The sequence below is a fragment of the Tigriopus californicus genome, chromosome 3 (assembly GCF_007210705.1).
Source record: "Tigriopus californicus strain San Diego chromosome 3, Tcal_SD_v2.1, whole genome shotgun sequence".
Lineage (NCBI taxonomy): Eukaryota > Metazoa > Arthropoda > Copepoda > Harpacticoida > Harpacticidae > Tigriopus > Tigriopus californicus.
Window position 1 is genome coordinate 10196690 of NC_081442.1, and position 23454 is coordinate 10220143.

Genomic DNA, 23454 nt, shown 5'->3' on the forward strand with positions numbered 1-23454 from the left:
GGAGTGGCAAGTGGGTGTGGTTTCCTATCCCTACGGACATATACAAAATCCGAAGACTTGAGGCGGCAGGCACATGATGCTTCGTTGAGCCGTGGAAGTGTGTGGGCTTGGGCAACAGCTGCAAGGACTGTTCGAGCTCTGGGACGGAACCACGATTTGGTTCAGAAGGGCCTGATGGCCAAAACTCTCCTGGAAGAACCAAAGTTGTACCGTATACGAGTTGGGCACTAGACGCCTTCCAAATCGGCCTTGGGAGCAGTCCGGATCCCAAGCAACACCCAGGGCAACTGGTCCATCCAATTGGGACCTTCTAAGCGGGCCCGAAGAGCATCCTTCAGATGCCGGTGTAACCTTTCAACAAGGTCATTGGCCTGTGGATGGTAAGCAGTTGTAGCGTTTAGAGACATGCCCATGTGGTTTGCCAGGTCACTCCATAGATTTGACAAAAACTGGCGACCACGGTCGGTTGTGATTTGGTCGGGAATTCCAAACCGAGAAATCCAGTGAAATATTAGGGCGCGGGCACATGTAAGGGCGGTTGCATCTGGCAGAGGAATTGCCTCTGGCCAGCGAGAGTATCGGTCAATAATGGTAAATAGGAAACGATTACTGCCACTGGGCTCAAGCGGACCAACCAAATCCACGTGAATGTGTTGGAACCGACGTTGTGGCGTGGGAAAACGTTCCACTGGAGCCTTGACATGTGTGAACACTTTGGCTTTTTGGCATGAAGAGCAAGTGCGGACCCAATTCGTGATGTCTTTGCGACATTGGAACCAGACAAAACGGCTTGTGACTAGATCCTTGGTCGCACGTATGCCGGCGTGGGCCAAGCTGTGAAGCGAGTCAAACACTAAACGTTGCAGACTGGCAGGAACAATTGGCCGAGGGCGCCCCTCAGATGTGTCGCACAAAATTGTCGGTCCATCCGGAGTTACAGGAACCCGTTCGATCCGAAGCGAGTTGGTGCTTGATTGAAGCCGTGCTAAATCAGGGTCGTCTAGTTGCGCACGCGAGAATTCGGTCCAGTCTAACCCGGGAACACAAAGACTATCCACGGAAACGCGAGAAAGAGCGTCTGCGACAGAGTTGTCCTTCCTGGCCACATGACGGAGATCAGTGGAAAATTCTGATATGGCGGCCAAGTGGCGCTGTTGCCGTGCAGATTGTGACTCGCCACTCTTTGACATAGCCGATGTTATGGGTTTGTGGTCCGTAAAGATGGTGAAGTTGCGGCCTTCTAAAAACGGGCGAAAATGGCGAAGAGTGAGGTAAATGGCGAGTAATTCTCGGTCGAAGGTGCTGTATTTCAATTCCGGAGCACGAAGTTTCTTGCTAAAGAACGCCAGCGGTTGCCAAGACTGGTCTACCCATTGTTCCAAGACGCCTCCTACAGCAAGGTCTGACGCATCTGTTGAAACGGCCATGCGAGCACCAGGTCGCGGGTGGGCCAGGAGAGTGCACGTCTCTAAGGCATCCTTAGCTCGTTGGAAGGCGATGTTCATGTCCTTGGACCAATTCAAACTCTTTGTCGACGCGAATCCCCCACAGGCTTCAAATAGGGGGATAAGGACACGTGCCACGTTTGGAAGGAAACGATGATAAAACGTGAGCATGCCCAAAAACTCCCGCAATGATCCAACGGTGCTGGGAGCAGGAAATCGCACAATCGCATCGACTTTTGAAGGTAAGGGGCAAATTCCGGAAGCTGAGACCTCGTGTCCAAGGAACTGCAGAGCCCCTTGTCCAAATCGGCACTTTTCAGGATGCAAGCGGAGTCCGTGCTCTGACAATCGGTCAAACAGTAGCCGTAGGTGATATTCGTGCTCGGATTCTGATGAGCTGGCAATAAGTATATCGTCCAAGTAGACAAAAAGAAAATCTAAACCTGAGCAAATCTGATCCATCATTCGTTGGAATGTTTGTGCCGCATTTTTAAGGCCAAAAGGCATGCGGCCGAATTCAAAAAGTCCAAATGGGGTCACAATCGCAGTTTTGGGTACATCCTTGGCAGCCACTGGAATCTGATTGTAGCCCCTTATTAGATCCACTTTGGAGAAAATCGTTTTTCCGGCTAGTCGAGCGGAAAAATCGTGGACATGGGGAACTGGATATCGGTCCGGCGTTGTTATTTCGTTGAGCCAACGGTAGTCTCCACATGGCCGAACAGTGCCATCGGGCTTTGCGACCAAATGCAGGGGAGAAGACCAATTGCTATTAGAACGGCGGCAAATGCCGAGTCCGACCATAACCTCAAATTCTTTCAAAGCCTGATTAAAGTTGTCAGGAGCCAAGCGCCGAGCACGCGCGTGAACAGGGCGGCCCGAAGTTTCTATGATGTGTTCGACACCATGAGTTGGCTCGTGGTTGACTAGAGATGGCTCAAAAAGCGACGGGTATTGGTCCAAAAGCCGTCGGAAGCGGCACGAAGTTGGAGTCATGGAGAGTAGTTGACCACGGTGGAAAGGGGCTGGGATACCCGGAAGTGCGTCAAACGTGATGGGGTCCAATAATCGATTGCCCTGAATATCGACCAATAGGCCATGAGCTCGCAAAAAATCGGCTCCTAATATAGGCTGGTCCACGGAGGCCACCGTGAAGGTCCACGTGAACGAGCATGATCCAAGTTGAAAAGAACGAGTTTGAGAGCCATAAGTTTCGATTGTAGAGCCATTGGCTGCAGAGAGTTGAAGGTGGGAAGGGGTAAAGTTCGTTGAGCGTGTTGGAGGGAGAACACTAATCTGCGCTCCTGAGTCGACCAGGTAACGATAGCCCTCAGAATCTAACACGTGCAAGAGTGTGTGACCGGCCACCTCTATTGGTGACCGGCTGGCCCGTTTCCCTGATCCTCGGTGCAAACTAACTCATGCACCCCCGGTTTTTGAACATTGGGGAAGGTGCAAGGTGAGACACAACGATGTGCTTTTGAGCCGTAACGCGCGTGGTAATAGCAATAGGCCCCCTTCCCGGCAGGCTCCGTGGTAGTCCTCTTGGCTCCGCTCTTAACTGGTCGATTCCCAAACGCTTGGATCTCCGGACGTAGCTTACGAGCAATCATTAAAGAGTCGGCGTGCAGGGCCAAATTGCGATCGGATTTGTCGTCCAGATGGATGAGATGGCAACGGATATCTTCTGGTAATTTTTCCAAGAACAGCGATCGGAAGAGAAAATTCGTTGGGGACGAACCTAGCAGGGCAAGCATCATGTCCATAAGCTCTGAAGGTTTTCTGTCACCCAAGGGGGGTAAGTGTAGAAGCCTTTGGGCTCTTTCATGCTCCGACAGAGTAAAGGTGTGGAGCAATTGCTCCTTAAGGGCAGAGTAGGGATTCGTCGATGGCGGGTTCTGAAGAACGCTCAAGACCCGCCGGGCCGGTCATGTTGTTTCGAGATCAAGGTAGTCGGGGAGATAGAGGAAGAGGTCAGCAATCGGCCGACCAGGAAGTAGTCGGGGTCACCACTGTGGAGATGTTCGATACGAAAGGAAAAGAAGTCTTAATATATATAACCACAGACCATATAATGACTAGACCTCGCATAGCGCGAGGAAAAATGCGAACGTTTGCCTTCATCAGCTGGTACATAAATTTTGGTGTACAGTGACTCATGCTTTTTCATCCGTCAGCGTGGCCAGATTCAGAGTGAGCTTGTCACTGATAGCGTTCGTTGAAGGCCCAGCGATTGTAGGTCGTTACTACTGATCACGCAGTCACCCTCCTCTTTTTTGGTGTACTGAGTTGTTGACTTAAAATCCACTTTCTCTGCACTGAGGTCGGGCCAATGCGACATCTAGTCGTTATATGATCTGTGTATATAACACGTGACTTTATTCGCTGGAATCTTGTTACTCTCTTCTCAAGCGACAGCTGCCGGATCCCTCATCCAGGGTCGCTACACTAGTTAAAACAATGAAGTCCAACTCTCTTCTTTCTCGGGCTCCTTCATTGTTCAATTTGCTGCCCTCAAATTTCGTAGGGCTTATGTAGGCGTTGATCCAGTAGCAAGATTTAAGTCAGACTTGGACAAGTTTTTGACTAAAATTCCGGATCAACCTTATATTCAAGGATTAGCCAGATCAGCCAACTTCAATCGTTGGTCGATCAAATAACATATATATATATAAATCAAAGTCAAGTATAATAATTAATCTTCTCGTCTTGAACTGCTGGGATTCCAATCCCGGTAGCGGTAAGGAAGTCCGCACCAAAAAAAAAATATATACAAAAATTTGCGATTGCAATTTTACCCCATCTCCAATTATAAGTAATCAACAAAGCTCGGAAATTAACTTGCTAACCCGTCGAGCACCAAACCTAGAGATTTGAATGCAAGTAGTTTAGTTGTATGAAAACCAATTACCTTGAAAAGTTGTTATTGTAAGGAAAACTAGTTTTGACAACCATCTGGAATTTACCCTAAACAGCAAAGCAAGTTATTTTTCCGACCTTAAGACTAATCAAATGAAATGTTCAGTCAAGATGTTGGTCCATTAGACTCGAGACATTCTCGAGAACCTCTTCGCAATGGTCTTGAGTATCAAGATGAAAGGAGGTTGCATTGGTAAATAAAGCATTTTTTAAAGATTCTTTCATCAAAATGAAGATACGTTATTGTTGTCAGATTTTCGGGACGTACTGTCACTAAGTTTATAGCTAAAAAAGTTAGTTGGTTTTTCATCTTGATTTGCTGGGGATTCCACTCTCAGTAGTGGTGAGGAAATGCACAAAAAGCCTAGCAAGTGAAACTGTAAACCGAAAAAAGCATAAAAAGAAAATACTATGATGGGTGCATCCAGTTTTGATGCAAATGATGCAAAAAGAAGATCAGTAAAAGTGAAACAAAACACACGAAGTTTTTCCAATTGCAATTCTACATATTTATAACTTCGTAACGTGGTACAATAGTCGTCCAATCGCTGGATATCGGTATTTCTTCACATGTTATTTTCAGTAATTAAATGAATAAGTAACCACTGTTTATTGAATGAATTATTTTTCAGACTAATCCATAAAGACTACGCTCGAAGCGACATTTCTTCCAGGTGGTTCGCGACAAGAATGGCAATAACGGTAATGGGAGTGCAATCATGTTAGATCGTGGTAAGCAAGAGCGTCAATAAATAAATATGATGTGAAAAAGTATGCGTCAAACATTGAGGAAGATTGTGAAAATCAACCAATAAAGCTAATAAGAACCGAATCTTCAAGAAGACAGAAATTGTACAATTGAGGCTTGTGACTAAACAGATTGGGATGAGAAAGAAGAGGAATAATAAAGCCATGTATACCCGAAGAGGATAAACTCAAAGACGGTCTGACACGAAATGGATCATCTGCAGTATCGAGTTCTGGAATGCATTCTCATTCAATTTTCCCCGAAAATTTTGGAACTGTGAAAGGTATAATAATAAGCGAAATAAATGAATCATTTGGCAGGCGACGGATTCCATAGAAACCCGGATTTAAGATGGGATTCCTCCTATTGGCTAATTGTATCCTCTTAGGACGATGGTGAGGCCGACACCTCATCGGCCGACATCTCAACATCCACTTGACTAGAGGGCGGGTCTGACTTATTGGATTGGGGTTCGGAGCTCGTTCCACCTGGTTCTACCGGCGGAAATTGAGACAAGGGTTGACTGCAGATCACTTCACCAGTGGTTGAGCCGGATGTCGTGGTCATGGGTTGGGACTCCCCGATGTTCTCCTTGTTCTCTTCGTCTGTAATTGAAGAATCTGCCGTTCCTGCGGTAACCGCACTCAAAGTTCCGTTGCTTCCACTTTGCTTGGGAGGAGTGAGCTTTAACGCAACCATAAGGTCATCGAGAACCTGTAAAATATGAAGCGTCATATTTCAATCTTTCATTTGATGTGAAGAATGAATTGAATTTATTACTATCATTATCATGACTTGATCATCGGGGTTATATTCCGATAAATGTACATAAAACGAATTTCCGAATATGGATGGATACATAATTCAATACAAACTGGGGCATCATAGTAACGGCACAGTAAGATAAGGATATAACTAGTGGCTTCGATTTGATTCTTGATTTGCAATTAAGGGTAAAATCTAACCCCCCCCCCATTTGGGGTACTATTTTCGTTTCCCAGTATTGCTACAAGTTTGATATTTGAGGCAAAATTGTAACAACGGTATACTTTTAAAAATAGTTTAAAAACTTAATTGCTGTCTGTTAACACTTGAGCCAACAAACTGTGGTAACTAAATTGCAAATGCGCGATCCAGGTATTGGCCTGTTTCCCTAAACAAAATGAGATGTGTTGACGTCGGAGTTGAGAAACCTAAGCTTGGAGAATCTGGATTTCGGGTTTATTACCTCAAGTTCTTTGTCCTCGACCATATGGAACCTCAAGTTAAACTCGACGAAATGGGCAAATACAGCATTGAGATGGGCGTGGAGCTGAAGCAGCACCACTTCCTTGAAATGCATGTGATAAATGTGTGCCAACACGTGGAACAAAAGCTTGTGGATCTTCTTCACATGGGACTCGAACGTGGCGGGAAATTCTAGGCCTAAAAGGAGAGGGCGCTTATCTATGATTGGACGTAATCCATCAAACATCGGGATTGGTGGAAAGCCGTACCGTGTTTGGTGGGGAATATCGTGTCATCGTTGATACTCTTTTGCGCGTAAGTCATTATGTAGTCAATATATTGTGGAGCGGACAATCGCGCTTTTTTCCCTTTATCATCGATCCAATGATATTGTCTGGAAATGAAAGCAACGAGGTCATAACGAGGCCCCGTTTGTGTTCTATTATCGAAACAAAAAATCATTAGAAATGGATTTCGAAATGAACAAAATTAGGCCTGTAGCCAAGAATTGCTGTTGCAAATATTTACCTATTACCCGGCCCCGTCATATCCGGACAAGTGGACGGTGTACAAAACTCAGAGACCGTTCCATACATGAGATTGATGTGCTCGAAGAAGCCAATAGCTAAAAGTAAAAGTACGAATCATGAATATAGAAAGACAACAATTTGAGAACTTTAGCGAAGCTTTCCTCTCTTTTGTCTGTGGCTTCCCCAGTGCTCAATATGCTCACCTCTAACATTCGTTAAGATACGTAAGTGCTTAAATGTTGGCAGCCTTTTTAGGGCCAATTCTAGTGACCGTAGAAGGTAAATATACCTTTTGCGAGCACCTTCCAGCCCTCGAGATTTCCGAGTTGTTCGAGCAATCAAGTAAGAAAAGTAACAATTCCAAATATATATTTTGAAATTGCAGAGAATTCCATTTCCAATAGAGCTTGATAAGTTCGCGAGAAATGAATCAAAAGGGCAGTCTTACTGTGAGAGGCTATCCACTCCTTAGAGTCCAATCCTCCCGGGAGATCGGTCAGAAAAATGAGGTCTGGCTCAGGCACTCGCATCTCGAGGAGAGGCAATTGCAAGTACAACTTTTGCTCGGTTCCATCTGAACGATCACTGCGTCGTCCACGGGTCTTGCTGAAACATTAAGGGTTTTCGGTTTAAAAATGCCAATTTGGTTTTAGCGTTGAAGAAAAACGAAAAGCATAGATGTGTAGGATTTTGTTTTTTGGAGGGTCAATCTCAATCTTACTCCAACCAAATTGTTCCTTAACAGTTCCGATTTGAGATGAAGCACTACGGGAATAAGGTGTAATCCTTTAAAGAACATGAGAATCACTTAAATTTTCAAATAACCCATGCATTTAAAGATTTTACATTGTATCTTCATTTCGTTTCTTGACCTTATCATTTATACAAAATGAGAAGTAGAAATGTAGAAAAGAACGATAAGGCGGTAAAATATAAAGCTTTGCTACTATACATCAGTGGTGTTTCTGGTTCATGTTAACATGTATCTTAAAAAATGCGTTGAATAATGCTACCTTTATTCCATTAGAATTTCAAATCCCATGTAAAGAGCTTCTTATTCCATCTCACCACCATCTCTATCAAGACATTCTGGCTTCATGACATTGTAATCCATGTTCAGCATCATTTGTTAAGAACAATTTGTGCACCCTAGACTCTTCAATCCCAATCAAGGCCAATAGGCCTAACTCATAATTGAGGAGTCGTTTCATCACCCTATTCCAAAACTATCCCTAAACAACACTGTGCATTGTTCATCGGCTCACCCCATGAACCACTCGACAGTGTCGCGGAGATACTCGGGAAGCTTGTCCAGCTTGAGCGAGGTCCTCCACCCTCTAGGGTGGGACGGGTCCAATGTCGCGGAATCTCGAGGGGGATACGACCACTAATAGGAGCCCAGGGACACAGGGTCACCTCCAATGCTGTTCACGGTGGCACAGCCCCAATCCTCAATGGGAGGCCATGGTACGGACCTAGTAAGGAATGTCAATGCTTAATCAGATCCGTGTTGTGGATGTCCTTCTGTTTTACTTGGACTACTTTGACTATTACTAGCTTAGTACTTCGAAATCCAAATGACTGTATGTAGTAGTTCTGCCTCTGGGTGGTTGGTCTATAGCAATGAGAGGTAAGTAAGTACAAGTGCATACGTACCAGTGCTGCCTACGTCTGTATGGACGGACCGTACACACACTAAATAAGAGAGCTGGGCTCTATGGAGGAGTGCAGTGCATTCTGGTGGAGACAGAGGGCAAACACAGTTAGTTTCTTTTCCAGAGCCCAGGGAGGCTGAATCTGGAGGAGCTCGTGAGGCCAGTTCAAGGCTCACACTGAGTATTTGGATTTTTAGGATGGCTATGTTCAAATGCTCTTCCAGCTTGAGCAGTGAAGGGAAAATAAGCAATTTATTGATTTTCCTTGATATTTACTGATTTAATTCTATGGAGCTAAACTTCAGAGGACATGCCCAACGGGCCTGCACTGTGCATGTCTATAAATTATCATAAGTATCAATTTGCCGGCTTATTGAAGCACACAGTATTCTGATAATGAGCCAAGATGTTAGTGAGGTGATAGACCTGATTTGTTCCTTGAATTTCCGTTAATGTAAGTGCCTTATTTTTACAATCTGATGGTAAGGTCAGTTTTCAAGAGGGTTAGCATTTTGTATCATTGTTTGTATTTTGGGTGCTGGAGTTGAAGTAGTGAGCTTTGTCACGGATATGGCTTTGCCCTTCAGCACACCCAAGCATCACATCATATCAATTAGCACAATTATGCCACCTTCTGGATCAGGTTGGTTCTCCATCTGTGGGTGGTATAGATTGTATTTGAAAACTTCCTTGAGAAAGGTCAGAGAGGCGATTCAAACGTCCTTGGGAAGGCCAAAGCAATACCTTTTATCATTTAAAAAAAGGGAATGATAAAAACTCTCAAATAACTCAGATCAACACACATTCAGTGTCAAAAATGATTAACAACACCTACCAGAATTATTGGAAATTGTCTTGTCAAAAATCATGCAAAAAAAAAAAAAGATTTCTTCCTACTTCTAACGTTTTATTCTTTCAATTGTTATGGCCACACTCACAAAACACATATATTATTTTCGCCCAAAAGGGTGAGAACTTTCGCTTTTTAACTAAGCTTTTCAATCTAGAAAATGCCATGATGAACAATAAATGTTGATAGCTTCTTACATTGGTGACCCTCAACTTGAAACCGTCTTTGTATGTATTTAGATTATGTGAAGGCTGTCTTTGCTGGTTGGACGAGGCTCATTGACCCCAAGATCCAAAATATGTATAAGAATAAAGATGGAAAGACCTTGGCCATTGTCTTGCAATGTATTTAAGGCATTTTCTTGGCTAACCAGGTGGAGGTGAAATATCTGGGCCCTCACCAGCGTTTTGGCATGCCTGTGTCTTTAAAGTCGTGTCAGCCGCTTAAAGTCAAGAAAAAACAACGCCTTACACGTAGTTCGCTTTTTTGAATTAGAAACATTAGAAATGTAGCCTGCAGTGACTAAATACAAAGCAGTGAAGTGTTTATTTTACTGTAACATTTTTTTAACACTTGGCAAAGATAGATGAGTGATTTTTTGTTTTTTTCTTTTGAATATATTACTTTCTAAGCATATCATGAAATTTTTCGAACTCAGCTGTTTGGCAACTGCCATTGTACCTTCGCCTATTGTGTAGATAAGGAGTCAGTTAGAGGTCTAGTCAGAGAAAAGTCACTCCGACCAAGTCACTTGAGACTTCGCTTTGAACACATTTTGATAGTCGGGCAGCAGGGTGTCGGGCTGATCGACTTCGCTTGGGTTACTCAGTTCCAACCATAGATAACTTCATATATTATGGTTTTCTATGGTTCCAACCAAAGCAGACAAACGAGCCATCAACTCACTGGCTCCCTGAATTCGGAACTTGATTTTGAGAATCAAGAAACTAAATGTGCTCAAAGCCGATCCCCATTGCACACACCAGGCAGACGCGAGGGAACCAAAAAGATCTCAGAAATCTTGTGAGTGTCATTTCTCTGATTAGCCCTCTAGAGTCAGTCTTCCCACCTTTCGAAAAGTGCCGAAAGAGCGGGCGCGTCTCAATGCACTCAGGGTCTCGAGCCCTGTCAAGAAAGTTAGTGTTGGCTTTCATTATTCACTGAGGAGGATAAATGACTGGGAAAGGCCGGCTTAAAAATCGAACCATTTATTGAACCGTTAAATCTCAAAGCATTCCTCGTGGAACTTTAGTTTTTATATTCCTGGCACGCTTTTAACTTTTGGGGCAGGTACTTCGCAAAGTAATCATTTGCAAATTTCAATGTCAATGTAGGAACAGTCGGATACATTTCATACGCTAATTATGTATAATGTTAACTTATTTATGGCTACACAAATATCGACGAATCAAGACTGAATTCCATGACTTTTTTATAGCAGGCATTCCGACCACGTTGGTCAGGAGACAAAACTGAGTCAAGCTCAAATCGGCAACGAATTGCATGCTTTTCTGGCCATTTCAACATTTTCAGCCCACGAACAGTGCTTTCTAATTTCCCATAAATAATTGAACCATGAGATCAAAATGATCGATAACCCATTTTGTCATTTGAAAACGCCGAAAAAGTGAAAATCATGAATGTTTTTATCAACTTGATCGATCATGCGAGGGAAATTCAAATATTTTTTTCAGTCATATCTTTCCTTTCAGGAAATCAAAATTCTTGAAATATGAATCCCTGGGAATCCCTCGAGGTACTTCATTGGTGAATTTGAGCATATTAAAAGCCGTCACCACACTTTTAACATTTTCAGACACATTAAGTAATACTAAGATCATGTCTGACCTGGATCAGTTGCTGATCAGATGGCATGAAAATAAGATACATACAGAAAGGATTTCAAAAGCCTTCCAAGAAGATCTGTCATGTTCATTTCTACTACGTATATTCAGATATTATAAAACAAGACTAAGCCATCCTCCAATGAGCAAAAATCCACCATAAGGGGTAAACTTCCGCAAGGATTTTTCTTCGGTCAAAGCATGGTAATAAATGGTCCCACAAAAGATGGTCATCCCACCCAAAAACAGGGTTCCAGTCTGAAAAGCAAGAAAAGAAAGTCAATCATATGAAAGTTCACAACAGGTTCAGACCCCCAACAAACTTACGATAAGTGGTCGACGTGATAAGGGGACCGCCAACAGAGCCACTGTGTGAATGAAATGGTAAAAGTTGGCCGTGTCATACACTTTCCGGAACTCGGCCTTGTCTGCCGAGAAACCTAAGGGCACACGCATTTTTTCAGCCACGGCTAAGCTACCCATACATTCATTCCAACCAATACTACTATAAGGTTGTATATTCTTACTGTGAGCTCCGTAAGCTCCCAAGGCCACAGCGGCAGCGCCTGATAATCCAGCAATCCGGACAAATGTGGATCCAGACCGAACAACCGATCCTGATAACATGTTGGATGGCTTGGCTATTGAGCAACTAGACCCTCCAGAGCCCGCCCACTGGGTTTGCGTCGATTGACTTTGATGTGACTGGAAATATTTGCAAGGCATTTTCAAGTCTGCTTCCTACGATGCTTGATTGGAAACTGTTGTTCCCAACGAATTTGTTTCATCATCTAAAAGTATTGCATCAATTTTGGCCTGCTCCAAGGTCAAACTTACAGGCCGATCTTGTCCAGCCAACCAAGTCACGGATTCCTTGAGTGACTTGCCGACAAATTTGGTGGAAACCGACCAAGCCTCCAAAACCGAATCAATGGTGGACATGAAGTCGAAGAAATGGATTGCAAAAATGATCAGCGAGATTTGAGAAAATGAAATAGAACACCAAAGAACTAGGAAGGTCGAAAATGGGACGAAAGTAAATGGAACAACCTTTTTTTGATTCCTGAGAACAGAGAACGTGTCTAGCTGATTTAGGACCTTTTTGCAGAATACAAAGGTTGCGTGCCTCTTCTTGGTCTTTCGTGTTGAGATTGTCACCAAACCTTTTGATTTCTTGGTCCAGGTTATTTGCTAAATTCATCGAATTCATCATGAAGGAAATAAACTATTCAGAGTTAACTGTTTATAGATTTCGCTTTAATTATATTCGGGTAAAAATGTATGCATATATGCACCATAATCTTTAGATGAAACAATTCGGCCTTCCAGCTCCTATTTTGTTACTCAGCAGAATTTTAGTTCAATATGCCTTCTTCCAAACAAACAATTTGTTCGCTGGTTTTAATATTTTTATCAAGTGCTGGATCTACTCAGAAAGATTATTGTGCTAAATCAGAAGGACAATGTTGTCGGACATTTGCAACAGAAGAGTTCAACCAGACTTCACGGTCCATATTTATGATACGGCCTCAGGGTCGTTTGGGCAATCACATAACGGCCTTTGCTCATCTCTACCAATTAAGAGAAGAGCTTGGAGTTGATGTTTACATGGAGAGAGAAACGAAAGATCTCATGGGTTCGGTTTTTTCGGATGCCACCCTCCAAGTTATGCCAGTCTATGAGGAAGAATTCTGTAACTTTGATGCTATTCCATTGACGGAAATTGATCTTAATATCCCGTTACTGCTGCAAGAAAAAACGTACCGCCAAGGTCAAACCTTATCTTTAAGGAACAAGTGAGTTCGGCAAATTGAGCGTGAATTTGTATTGATGAAAATACAGAAGCTTGTTTTTTATCTTTCCATTGAATCATCTCCTTGGCGTGAGGAGGGTTCTTGGTTCGACTCTCCTCTCAGACCTTTATTGAGAAAACCTTTAGAATTAGATTTTCCTCAGGCAGAAGGCAAACCAATGTGATACCAATTTAGAAGATACATATAGCAAAATGTAAACAGACGAACTGGAACTCTTTGCACGTCCTAGCATTCCAATCGCAAAATGGCTAGCTAAATATGATCTATTATCAATGATTCTTCCAATTTTTATCAGGCCGAATCAAGGAACGAAAATATATGAGGACTATGTGGCGAGATTGACCGCGTCTATGAAGTCAGTCTTGCATTTTCGTACTGAAATACTTGAAAAAGTTTGGTCGAAGATGGAAAAAATTGCAATCAAATTTTGGACGAAGCATCCCAGGATTAAGCCAGAGACTCCGATTACCTGGATTGGCATTCATAATCGCCGAACAGATTTGAATAATTATGCGTGGAAGAAGCATGGCTTGGTCCCTTTAGAAGAGGAATATTTTGTCGAAGCCATGGATTATTACAGGTAAGTACATAACAAGATTTAAACAAAACAATCCTGAACCAATATTTTCACATTCAATTTTGCAGGGAGCGTTTTGGAGAGGCCGTAATATTTTTGTACGTGTCAGATGACATGAAGTGGGGCCGCCAGAACCTGATGAATCCTAAGCGAGATCTCTTCTTTGTTGGCAATGGAAAGACAGAAGACATGGACGAGATTGCGTTTGATATGACGATATTGGCTCAATGTAATCATTCCATTACAACTCGGGGCACCTTCGGAATTTGGACTGCCATATTGGCGGGTGGACTTGTTCATCATGAGGGTGGAGTGACTGACGATCTTTTTCATGTCTAATTTGGAAGAAGAATTTTTGATACCAAATATATTTTATAACATATAGAACCCGAAAAGAATGTTGAAAAAAAAATCAAATAAGTTCAAAGCATGCTCCAGAGTTGTTTTATTTGTTGCAAACATCAATCACTTTATGAAATGTTGCCAAAGATAGTTGGTTGCCATTGTGTGAGAATTATTGAAAAATGATTGTGGACAACGTGCCTTTGCCCGATATAAAGGTTTTGTCCTCTGCGTGTTGAAATTCACTAAACCTCGACTAGTTTCTCAATCTAAACTGTTTTCTCAATGTTGCTTATATTTTAATGCACCTAAAAAAGTCTTAGAATATCTACTTCACCCGTACTACCACCCGAATACCAAGCGTACAAACTCTTTTTTTAAGTAGGCCTGACGTCAAAAGCTTTTTCAATGGATAAAACCTTTTTTGAAACATCTTACTCAGCATAATTCTTGCGTCCACCATGAGTTGGACAATGAAGACAATTGGCTTGTTGATGATAAATATCTTAGTGTCTGTTTGTGTGTGTGAACAAGATTATTGTGTAAAATCGGAACGGCAATGTTGTCGGACATTTGTCGTCGAGGAGTTCAACCAGGCTTCGAGGTCAATAGTTGTCATCGAGCCATATGGCCGTTTAGGCAACCATCTAACAGCCTTTGCTCATTTATATCAATTAAGAGAAGAGCTTGGAGTTGATGTGTACATTGTGAATCAAACGAGGAAGCTCATGAGCCAAGTATTCTCAGAGACCACCCTCCAAACTCTGCCAGTTCTGGAAGAAGAGTTTTGCAACATTGATGACATCCCATTCAGAGACTTTGATCTGGACATCCGTTACATTTTGACCGATGAGAGCTACCGAAAGGGCCATATCTTATTGCTTCTAGATGAGCGAGTCCGTCACTTAAAGTGAGTTGCTTTGCTTAACATGTACTGGGGGTAGAAAAATCAAATTGAAAAATATATTTTCGACCAAACAGGCAAATGCCGAAATGTTCAGAGATAGGCATAGAAGATTTAACATTAAAATTGAAACCTCCTAATGGAACATATTTCGTCATAATTAAGTACAAGTTATGCATTGGGTTTAGCCAAATCTTAGGGAGCTCAAACGCCAAAGAGGTCTTGAAGCACGCAGAGGTAAATATCTGTATTGCAAGATATGTTATTTGCAGTTTCTTTGGATATATGTTTGTATATATGTACACATTTGGGATCACACATCGGTGATTGGGGGGTCCATTCTGGAGTTAAGGATCAAAAGGGTCAAAACGGCACGTGATTCAAACCATCCAAGGACCAAACAAAAAACCAAACAAATACAGGGTGCGTAATGAGTTCTACAATCCGGATAACTTAGTATAGTTAGAACATGAAAACAACGTTCAACAAGCTTCTTCTATGCATCTTCCACTTTATTCTCTTACTGATCCGTAACAGACGGGCTAATCGTAATTCATCGTCATATTTACTACTTTGAAACAAAATTACCGTCACATACTAACCATCAACTTTCGTTAACGAGTTCTTGCCCACCCTTGGTTTTCGTGCTCTGCATTGGAGAAAATGCAGTTTTAAACTGTTTCTAGGTTGAACCAACGAACCAAAGAGTACAGGGAATTCATCCAGAAGTTTACAAACTCCATGAGAAGTGTCCTGCAATTTCGTCCTGAAATCTTGGAAGCGGTCGACACCAAGATGACCAAAATTGCCACCAAATTTAGGCAAAAACATCCAACCATAGATCAAGCGGCTCTAATCACGTGGATTGGCATCCACAATCGTCGAACGGATTTCAACAACTTTGCTTGGCAAAAACATGGCCTAACTCCCTTTGAAGAGGAGTACTTTGTCGAAGCAATGGATTATTACCGGTACGTCTATTTTCAATTTTTGATCATTCGGTAAAGTGCATTGCAATGTTTTGTTTCGTTTTACAGAGAGCGTTTTGGAGAGGCTGTAATATTCTTGTACGTGTCGGATGACATGAAGTGGGGCCGCCTGAATCTGATGAACCCCAAACGAGATCTCTTCTTTGTTGGCAAAGGAAAGACAGAGGACGAGGACGAGATCGCCTTTGACATGACTCTATTGGCTCAATGCAACCATTCTATTTATACTCGTGGTACTTTCGGCATCTGGACGGCCGCCATGGCCGGTGGGCTTATTCATCATGAGCGTGGCGTGTCTGAGAATGTCGTTGATATTTAACGTAGGGTTTGTCCCTTGAAGTGTCTAGTGTGCATTGCCAGAACCTCGAGCGTGTTAAAAGTTATTGCCAAGCAAGACGGAATTCCTGGCCTCTCTTCTCCCAAATAGTTTTGGATGCAAAGCTGAACCAATCTATCTTGAGAGAAGTGAACCAGAAGCTTCACACCATCTTCTTTCCACCCTTCCAAGTCCAACCAGAAGCATCCTCACTTATCCACCTCATTGGATGGACGCCACATTCTTTATCAATCTCTTTAGTAGGAGAGCCTTTAATGGAATCTTGGCGCAAGAAAGGACAGGCACTATAAAAAAGACCGACCCTACTACCTTTTCTCGTCCCTTACAAGGACGTTAATCCATGTACGTGATCTGCCTGAATGAATAAAAGAATACACATCAAATTTGGGATTGAAAGTAAAGTCTTGACGTTGACGATTTTCTAGTGGATTTCTCGTTGGCAGATCCGAGAGCCCTTCGGCAAAATTGAAACTCCTTCCTTAGCTTCCATCTCATAATGGAAGCTGCTCAAATTCTGGCGAAATGCCAGGATCTAATAAATACCCTTACAACACGCCAATATACTCGGGAGCCTGTTCCGCGACGAAAATCCCATTGATGGTCGTTATGGACCCACCAACCAACTGTTGAGTCGAGGGTGCTCCCTCATCTAGCCTTTGTAGTTGGGCTGTCCATCTGAAGATTAAGAAGAAAGGAAAATTGGGGAGAAGGGATCCAACTCTCCTTTGAGTTGGACCTTGTTCCTTCTCTCTCTCTTGGACTCTCCATTCCGGAAGAGGTTCAGAGTAGAACATGGGACTCTAAGGAGTCCCTTCAACGGTCCATTTGGGCTTGGTACAAGGTATGTGTCACAAATATATCTCTAATTACAAGGTTTCTTTCAAATGTGGACTTGAGAAAAGCACGATCTTGGACATATAGCTCCCTCTGCCGTTGAAATTAGCATGCCGTCTCTGCACACAACAAACGTCGTCGAGTGTCCAATTTTATCTCGATTGTTCATCTCATTTGCCCTGGTTTCGTGTGGTCAACCAAAGTTCTAGGGGTAAAATTACTAGAGCTTCGAGCAGAACCTGTTCTTCCACCATTTGCAACAGTCGTTTATTTTTCCCCGGAGCGGTTTAGCTTCAACCAAGAATTAGCTGGAGTTCGTAAAGTAAGTAGACTGACCAGAGTTATCAGTTCTTGAAGCATATTTATCTTGGTGATTCGACTTATCATTGGGTCGTTCAGCGAGAAGTGTCATCTTTTAGATAATTGGTCTTTGAGCACTCTAGTGTTGGAAAAAGTCAATTTGTTTAGTCACATAAATCCGTTAATAGCTCAGTATTTTTAAAGGCGTGACGAGATGCAACGAGCAATCATTTATGGAGGTCGAGGAGGCTTGGGCACGGTCTTGGTGAGCCATTTCAAGGCCAAAGGCTGGTGGATCTGTTCGGTGGATCTCCAACCAAATGAGGAGGCCAACGAGAACGTCTTGGTGGATCCCAAGTTAGATTGGGTCCTTCAAGACGCCTTGGTCTTGACAGAAATGGAGAAGAAGGTCGGGACCGAGAAAGTGGACGCGATTATCAACATGGCTGGTAAGTTCGGTCCATGGCGTTTCCACTTTTGATAGAGCGTGGACACAACCGTGGCGTTTTGTTTAAGAAAACCCGTCATCAACATTTCAGCAAAACTGTTTATTTGATAATAATTTTTGCCAAATGAAATCATCGTCTCTCCACGAGCTGAGATATTTATATTGAACGTACCATCAAAGCTAATTAAGAGGGCTTCAATTTTATTTAATTTCGCAGGAATCCAATCCTTAGCAACGGCATATTAAATTCGAACCAAAACTGAACAATTTCATGTGAGCGGATTTTCTGAAAATTAGTTGTGAATCGTAGAAAACATTCTAAAAAGAACACAGGGTTAAACAAGCTTCACAAAACATTCATGATTTAAAGGCGGTTGGGCCGGGGGTGCCGCAGATAGCAAGGATTTCATCCCCAATTGCGATCTCATGTGGAAACAATCCGTTTGGAGCTCCACCATCGCCGCTTCTCTTGCCTCCAAATATCTCAAAGCCGGTGGTCTTGTCCTTCTTCCCGGGGCCAAACCCGCTTTGGCTGGAACTCCAGGTAAATCTAGTCAATCAACTTTCTTCATTATAAGATGATGTACACCCACGATTGTTTCTTAGGAATGATTGGTTATGGAATGGCCAAGGCAGCCGTCCATCAATTGGTCAAGTCTTTGGCTTGTGAAAAATCCGGCCTGCCCGCCGATTCCTGTACCCTGGCACTCCTCCCTATCACGTTGGATACGCCCATGAACCGAAAATGGATGCCCAAGGCGGATCACTCCACTTGGACCAGTTTGGACTACGTGGCCGAATTAGCCCTCAAATGGTCGACTGGATTAGACCGGCCCTCTAGCGGGAGTCTGGTTCAACTTGTGACCGCGGGCGGAGCCACTTCCCTTATTTGCGAATAGAGGAAGGGCGCTCCAATTTTTCTATGCTTTCAAAACATTATCTCGGAAACACTGACCAATGGCTTTGATGTTTGAACTAATCTTAAGGGTTAAATCGATGTTCTTGATGTCTTAGCCTTAAGGAAATAAATCAATACTATTCCATATGTACAGCCCAGTAATCGGCCGTAACGGCTCCAGCCTCTTGTATTTTTCATCTTGTCGTTGTCAGGCTCTACTCATGTACCCTAGATACGTGCAAGCCGCAGTCACAAAACATGGGATATAAAATTATAGGACCTATTCATTAAATGATATTTCACCCGATGTGTAGATTTTGAAGCATTTTTATTGGCGGGTGTTGAGGTCGGAGGGGTAAATCCGTTTTTTTTTTCGATAAGCAATATGTGGTGGTGTGTCAGATTGGTTTTCCATATGTGGATGTGGTTAGCGTTATAAGTTTTCTTGAGAGGTCGGGAAAAGAATCGACTAGGAAACCGTTCTCAAAAATATGTATCTGTGCTAGCCCTTTTGCCACGTCTACTTCCTCAATTACTTCAACCAGTATGTGTTAGGTCAATTCAAAATTTGTCCAGTCAAGTGAGAAATGCAATGTGAAATCAGGCACCAAAAATATGTATTAGACATCTACCGCAGCGGTTCTAGCGATCCTTTTAAATTTAAGCCCACCCCTCAGCCAGTCTATGTACTATCTTTGTATTGTTTTATTTGTTGTGTATTTGTTTGTAGCCACACGAGTAATTGAATAATGAACGTCAGTCTGCGGCAATGAGAAACTCAAAAAGGTAGAAAATAGCAGAATTTTTCCACGCTTATGAAAAAGATGAAATTTTCATTGAATTTTGTCTGTCTTTCAAAAGCACTTTTTCAAACTGTTTGAAGTTCCAAACTATGTTCATATTTATTTCCAATGCGTTGATTTAGACTCAAAAAGGGAAGAACTCGACATCACTTTAAGTGTGCATGTTGGTCGTAGCAAAGCTTCACTGCATTCACAATAAGGTCACATTTTGGCCCTCGGGGTCATCCAAGAACAGGGTCGAAAAGACATTGTCAAAGAATTCCGGGTAATAGTCGCAAGCACGGGCACAATCTGGACCCCAATTGATCTCGAGGATCTTGGGTTGGATCCGATCTTCTCCAGTTTCAGCATCTTTTTCCCAAGCTAACATCAAATCTGAGGCATACATGGCCCGAGATTGAGGAGATCGAGCAATCCCACTTGGTGGAGGCAAGCTCACAGCGGCCTCAAATACAGATTTGAACATGGCAAAGATTGAGCTTTCCACGGATTTCCAAGTCACACCAGGATGTTGGGCCTCGAATTCTTTGATAAAATCGTGACAGAACATCTGCAAACGAATGTGAAAAATCAATACTATTATGATTTATTCTCAGACTGAGATGTCTGTTATGAGGCACAGCAAAGCTCGAAATAACATATTCCTGAGGTATAAAAATGTGACCATGGACTGACAAGATGAGCCTTAAGAATGAGTCAAAATGACAAGAAGGGGCATTTTTCTGATTTTCACGCAGGTCAGCGAAGTGTTTAGTTTAAGGCCGATTATTTACTTCCGTTGTAATGAAAGCCAACTGAACCCAGATGACAAAAAAACATCTACTACGTAAATGTACATTGGTGTCATGTTCTCAGTGGGAGCTTTGTGACATGACCATATGTTTATTGACTAGAACGGGTTTTTATAGGTAGTGACTAGAATAATGGGTATGAGCATGATCAATCACACCAATTAGTAGAGATATTGTGAGAGGACACGAAGCCCCGAACGAGTTGAATGGCGCTACATATATTTATTGAAGGATCTCATTACTATCTTACAACAAACTAGCCAACTGTAATCTCTGTGTCAATTATAAAAAGCCCTGTGAGACTTTTTCATATTATTATACGTATTTTAGCTACCGATATGCTAAGCAATCCTATTTTTCAATATTGTGACCCAACGTCAACCTCAATTTGTGACAGAAAAGGTCAACTATGAGATATCAAAACTTCATTTAATCATGGGGAGAATAAATTTGACTCAAAATTAAACGATACATGGAGGCCGTTGATCAAAGTATCAATTTGGAAATAAAACCAAAACTACCCACATCCTCTTTCGCTTTTTTTTTTTTTTTGGTTTTAGGTGAAAGTTAAAAAATCTGACTCACTACCATGAATGACGTGACGTTTGCGCAGTTTTTTAGCACGAGGTCCACAAACATTACTGTACGTTGAATCACGAACTTCTAGAATTATGGAGTGCGAACGAGCTTCCTCCACGAATCGGCCTGCTCTTGGTCATAACAACTCTGAGCCACTTTTCGAATTAAAGTAATAAAATAAGAAACGTAGATCTCTTCAATTGAAAGCAAAACAATTTTACATTGCTTACTTGTAAAGTGGATCGTTTCAAAGTTATGTTGTCAATAGTTTATGTAGCTGACCAAGAGAAGGCCGAAAATTCGATTTTTTTGTCGTGTTTGCAACATAACTTTGTCTATGTCTCCGGAGTTCCGTAAGCATCAGTTTGGGCTCAAATTTGGCCTATGCAACGCAACAAGATCTTGTGGTCGTATCAAGTGCTCATTTGGCACAAAGTGAACAATTTAGGAGATCAGAATTTTTTCCTTCCGTTCGCAGTCCACATCTCTAGAAGTCCGTGGTTGAACCTAACATTCTTCTACTCCTAGTGTGTCCGTATCATCACATGTTTCTAGGTCATAAAAAGAATACAGTGACACAATACCAATACCTGAAAGTCTAAACATATCTTTTTAAATAACTATAAGATAATTAGAGGATTTACAAAAACAAAACCTTTCGACCGAATATTGACATGGTTACAATATTTCAAATTTGTCCTTACATGGACTTACCTTACTGAAGGTATTGCCATATAACTATGCGTAAGATCTGATGCATGCATGCAGGCAAAAGGATAAAAGATGCCTTGGAGTGGACCATTAGTAATATGACTAAATTGATTTGCAGACTTTCGACTTCATTGAAAGTAAGGCTGTAAATCCCAACTATTGGTTTCAGTTGGAGGTTGGGTTTTGTTTACGGGATTTTAATATCCCACTCTATAAAACCTAGTCAAAATTGGCAATTTTCTTACTTGTTTCAGATTGCTGTCCACATAGTTCATCACGGTGAAATGCTTTTCATAGATATCAAAATCCTTCAATTCAAAGGCTTGATTGGCGAAACGCAACCAGAACCGATTATAAGCAAACACTTTCAATGGCTTTGAGCTTTGAAGGAGTAGAATGTACCGAATGTCAAATTTGACTGGGCCGATTCCTGGGCGATTAAAAAACACTGGTCGGTCGATATATCTGTAACAGACAACAGGAGATAAAATGCCAGTTTTTTAAATCAACACATACAAGGAATTAATCCTCACTTTTGAGCAATCTTGGGTCCACTGAACGGCAACCGAAGGATGTAAGGCAGATGATTGGTGATATGCATGTCTAGACCACGTGCCAAGTTCCACGGCTTGATGATCCAATGGTTGTCCAAGTCCAAGGCTTCCCGATGTTGATAGTAGCTCACAAATTTACAGAGTTCGGTCTTTAAATTAAAGGTGGTGGGAAGCCATTCTGGAGAGGTCTCCAAAGTGGGACTGGGCAAAGAGATGCTTTCGGATTTGCGCCGACACACCACACATAAAAGATCTTTGATGGTGATCACATTTTCAAACGGGAATTGATTGATCCGTTTGTGTGGACATTCTCTACTGAAGTTCCTGAGGATGGAATCAGAAGAATAAGATATATAACCGATCTTAAATTCATTTACCGACTTACTTAAAGTCCTTGAAGTGAGTCATTGTCCACCATATATCCGCATCCTCTTGGTTCGACACCATTTCAAATCTGGGATGGGTTAAATTTTTGCCAATGAACTCGTACTCGGAGTACACTTTGATCTTGCGATCAGTCGGAAGAGGCTGGGCCTCGAAATCTTCCGCAGGTACCGATTCGTTTTGACGACTCGTCTACAAATAAGAAGGTTGTCTCAATCTCCTCACTAATGTTCGCTCATCGCTCCTTCACAAAATAATTCAATTGCACAAAGAGGATACAATGGCAGATGTCTTACAGCAAAAAAAGCATCTCCTGGCTCATCTTGGGTCCAAGCTACTGCTTTCATATCCTCCATTTGCCAAGTGTTCATCAGGGCCTTTCTCACTAGAGGGTCTCCAGATTCCGGCCCTTCCAAATAATCCCGGGTTACTTCCTCTTGAGCGGTCAAATCTCTGAAAGGAACGCGCAAAAACTTCTTATTCATTCAAGAGAAGAGGTCCATTTTGATACACGAAGTGGCATTTTGACGATGGAAAGATATCCAAACGAAACGGACAGTGACTCAACCGACGAAATCGAGGAGGAAAATCCTCCAGAAGTCGAGCATGACGATGAACCTTCTCCTGAGAAGGCTCGCCTCAATTCCTGGATATTTTGGGGAGCTTCTTTTGGCATCGAGTTATTGGTTTCATGTTGGCTGCTCCTATTGACTGAATGGTTCCGAAATTTTCGAGGCGGATTTCAAGTCTGGAGTGTTGAGACCAATGGTAATATGAATGGGCTTGAATGATTGCCAATTCAATCCAAGATAATGCCAAGTTTCTTGATATTTTAGCTTTGAGGATCAATTCCCACGGAATTTGGGCGGCAATCACTTTCATTGTTCTCCCTGTTCATGAATTGCTTTTTGGTTTCGTTGGCGATTCTTTGAGATTTGGCGTCAAAGTTATTGTCAAGGTTTCCATTCGGA

At 42.3% G+C, this 23454-nt stretch overlaps 6 protein-coding genes across 10 annotated transcripts in view; 3 read left to right on the top strand and 3 right to left on the bottom strand.

Annotated features, from left to right (window-relative positions):
- Positions 1–4950: 4950 nt before the first annotated feature.
- Positions 4951–8504, bottom strand: LOC131877908 (MOB kinase activator-like 2). 3 transcript variants are annotated; one of them, XM_059223740.1, is made up of 7 exons: positions 8403–8504; positions 8135–8344; positions 7318–7475; positions 6868–6964; positions 6609–6778; positions 6341–6537; positions 4951–5826 (listed from the first exon to the last, which is right to left on the bottom strand). In XM_059223740.1, exons 2-7 carry the CDS (start codon positions 8137–8139, stop codon positions 5497–5499), a joined length of 957 nt encoding a protein of 318 aa, XP_059079723.1. In that variant the 5' UTR covers positions 8140–8344; positions 8403–8504; the 3' UTR covers positions 4951–5496. The 3 variants fall into 3 exon arrangements, with proteins under 3 accessions (XP_059079723.1, XP_059079724.1, XP_059079725.1); XM_059223741.1 differs by having other exon boundaries at positions 8435–8494; XM_059223742.1 differs by having other exon boundaries at positions 6609–6733; positions 8135–8416.
- Positions 8505–11285: 2781 nt separating this feature from the next.
- Positions 11286–12306, bottom strand: LOC131877910 (transmembrane protein 256 homolog). The gene is made up of 4 exons (XM_059223745.1): positions 12056–12306; positions 11746–11923; positions 11546–11658; positions 11286–11476 (listed from the first exon to the last, which is right to left on the bottom strand). The coding sequence occupies exons 1-4, from the start codon at positions 12158–12160 to the stop codon at positions 11333–11335; spliced, it is 540 nt and encodes a 179-aa protein (XP_059079728.1). The 5' UTR covers positions 12161–12306; the 3' UTR covers positions 11286–11332.
- A 41-nt stretch (positions 12307–12347) lies between these two features.
- LOC131877909 (galactoside 2-alpha-L-fucosyltransferase SEC1-like) lies at positions 12348–14060 on the top strand. The gene is made up of 3 exons (XM_059223743.1): positions 12348–13014; positions 13328–13612; positions 13678–14060. Exons 1-3 carry the CDS (start codon positions 12584–12586, stop codon positions 13946–13948), a joined length of 987 nt encoding a protein of 328 aa, XP_059079726.1. The 5' UTR covers positions 12348–12583; the 3' UTR covers positions 13949–14060.
- A 347-nt stretch (positions 14061–14407) lies between these two features.
- LOC131877363 (galactoside 2-alpha-L-fucosyltransferase SEC1-like) lies at positions 14408–16715 on the top strand. Its single transcript, XM_059222996.1, has 3 exons — positions 14408–14861; positions 15542–15826; positions 15893–16715. Exons 1-3 carry the CDS (start codon positions 14413–14415, stop codon positions 16161–16163), a joined length of 1005 nt encoding a protein of 334 aa, XP_059078979.1. The 5' UTR covers positions 14408–14412; the 3' UTR covers positions 16164–16715.
- A 172-nt stretch (positions 16716–16887) lies between these two features.
- LOC131877364 (dihydropteridine reductase-like) lies at positions 16888–18808 on the top strand. Of its 3 annotated transcripts, none has more exons than XM_059222998.1 (4): positions 16888–17022; positions 17520–17764; positions 18134–18307; positions 18370–18808. In XM_059222998.1, the coding sequence occupies exons 2-4, from the start codon at positions 17530–17532 to the stop codon at positions 18660–18662; spliced, it is 702 nt and encodes a 233-aa protein (XP_059078981.1). In that variant the 5' UTR covers positions 16888–17022; positions 17520–17529; the 3' UTR covers positions 18663–18808. The 3 variants fall into 3 exon arrangements, with proteins under 3 accessions (XP_059078981.1, XP_059078980.1, XP_059078982.1); XM_059222997.1 differs by lacking the exon at positions 16888–17022 and adding an exon at positions 17110–17337; XM_059222999.1 differs by lacking the exon at positions 16888–17022 and adding an exon at positions 17208–17226.
- Positions 18809–19537: 729 nt separating this feature from the next.
- LOC131877361 (tubulin--tyrosine ligase-like protein 12) overlaps positions 19538–23454 on the bottom strand; it is a 16562-nt gene continuing 12645 nt past the window's right edge. The window contains exons 4-8 of the mRNA XM_059222993.1: positions 22780–22936; positions 22485–22675; positions 22079–22423; positions 21791–22010; positions 19538–20014 (exon numbers count right to left, since the gene is read on the bottom strand). Of these exons, the coding sequence (XP_059078976.1) occupies positions 19655–20014; positions 21791–22010; positions 22079–22423; positions 22485–22675; positions 22780–22936 (1273 nt within the window). The 3' untranslated portion in view covers positions 19538–19654. The remainder of the gene's footprint in view (positions 20015–21790; positions 22011–22078; positions 22424–22484; positions 22676–22779; positions 22937–23454) is intronic.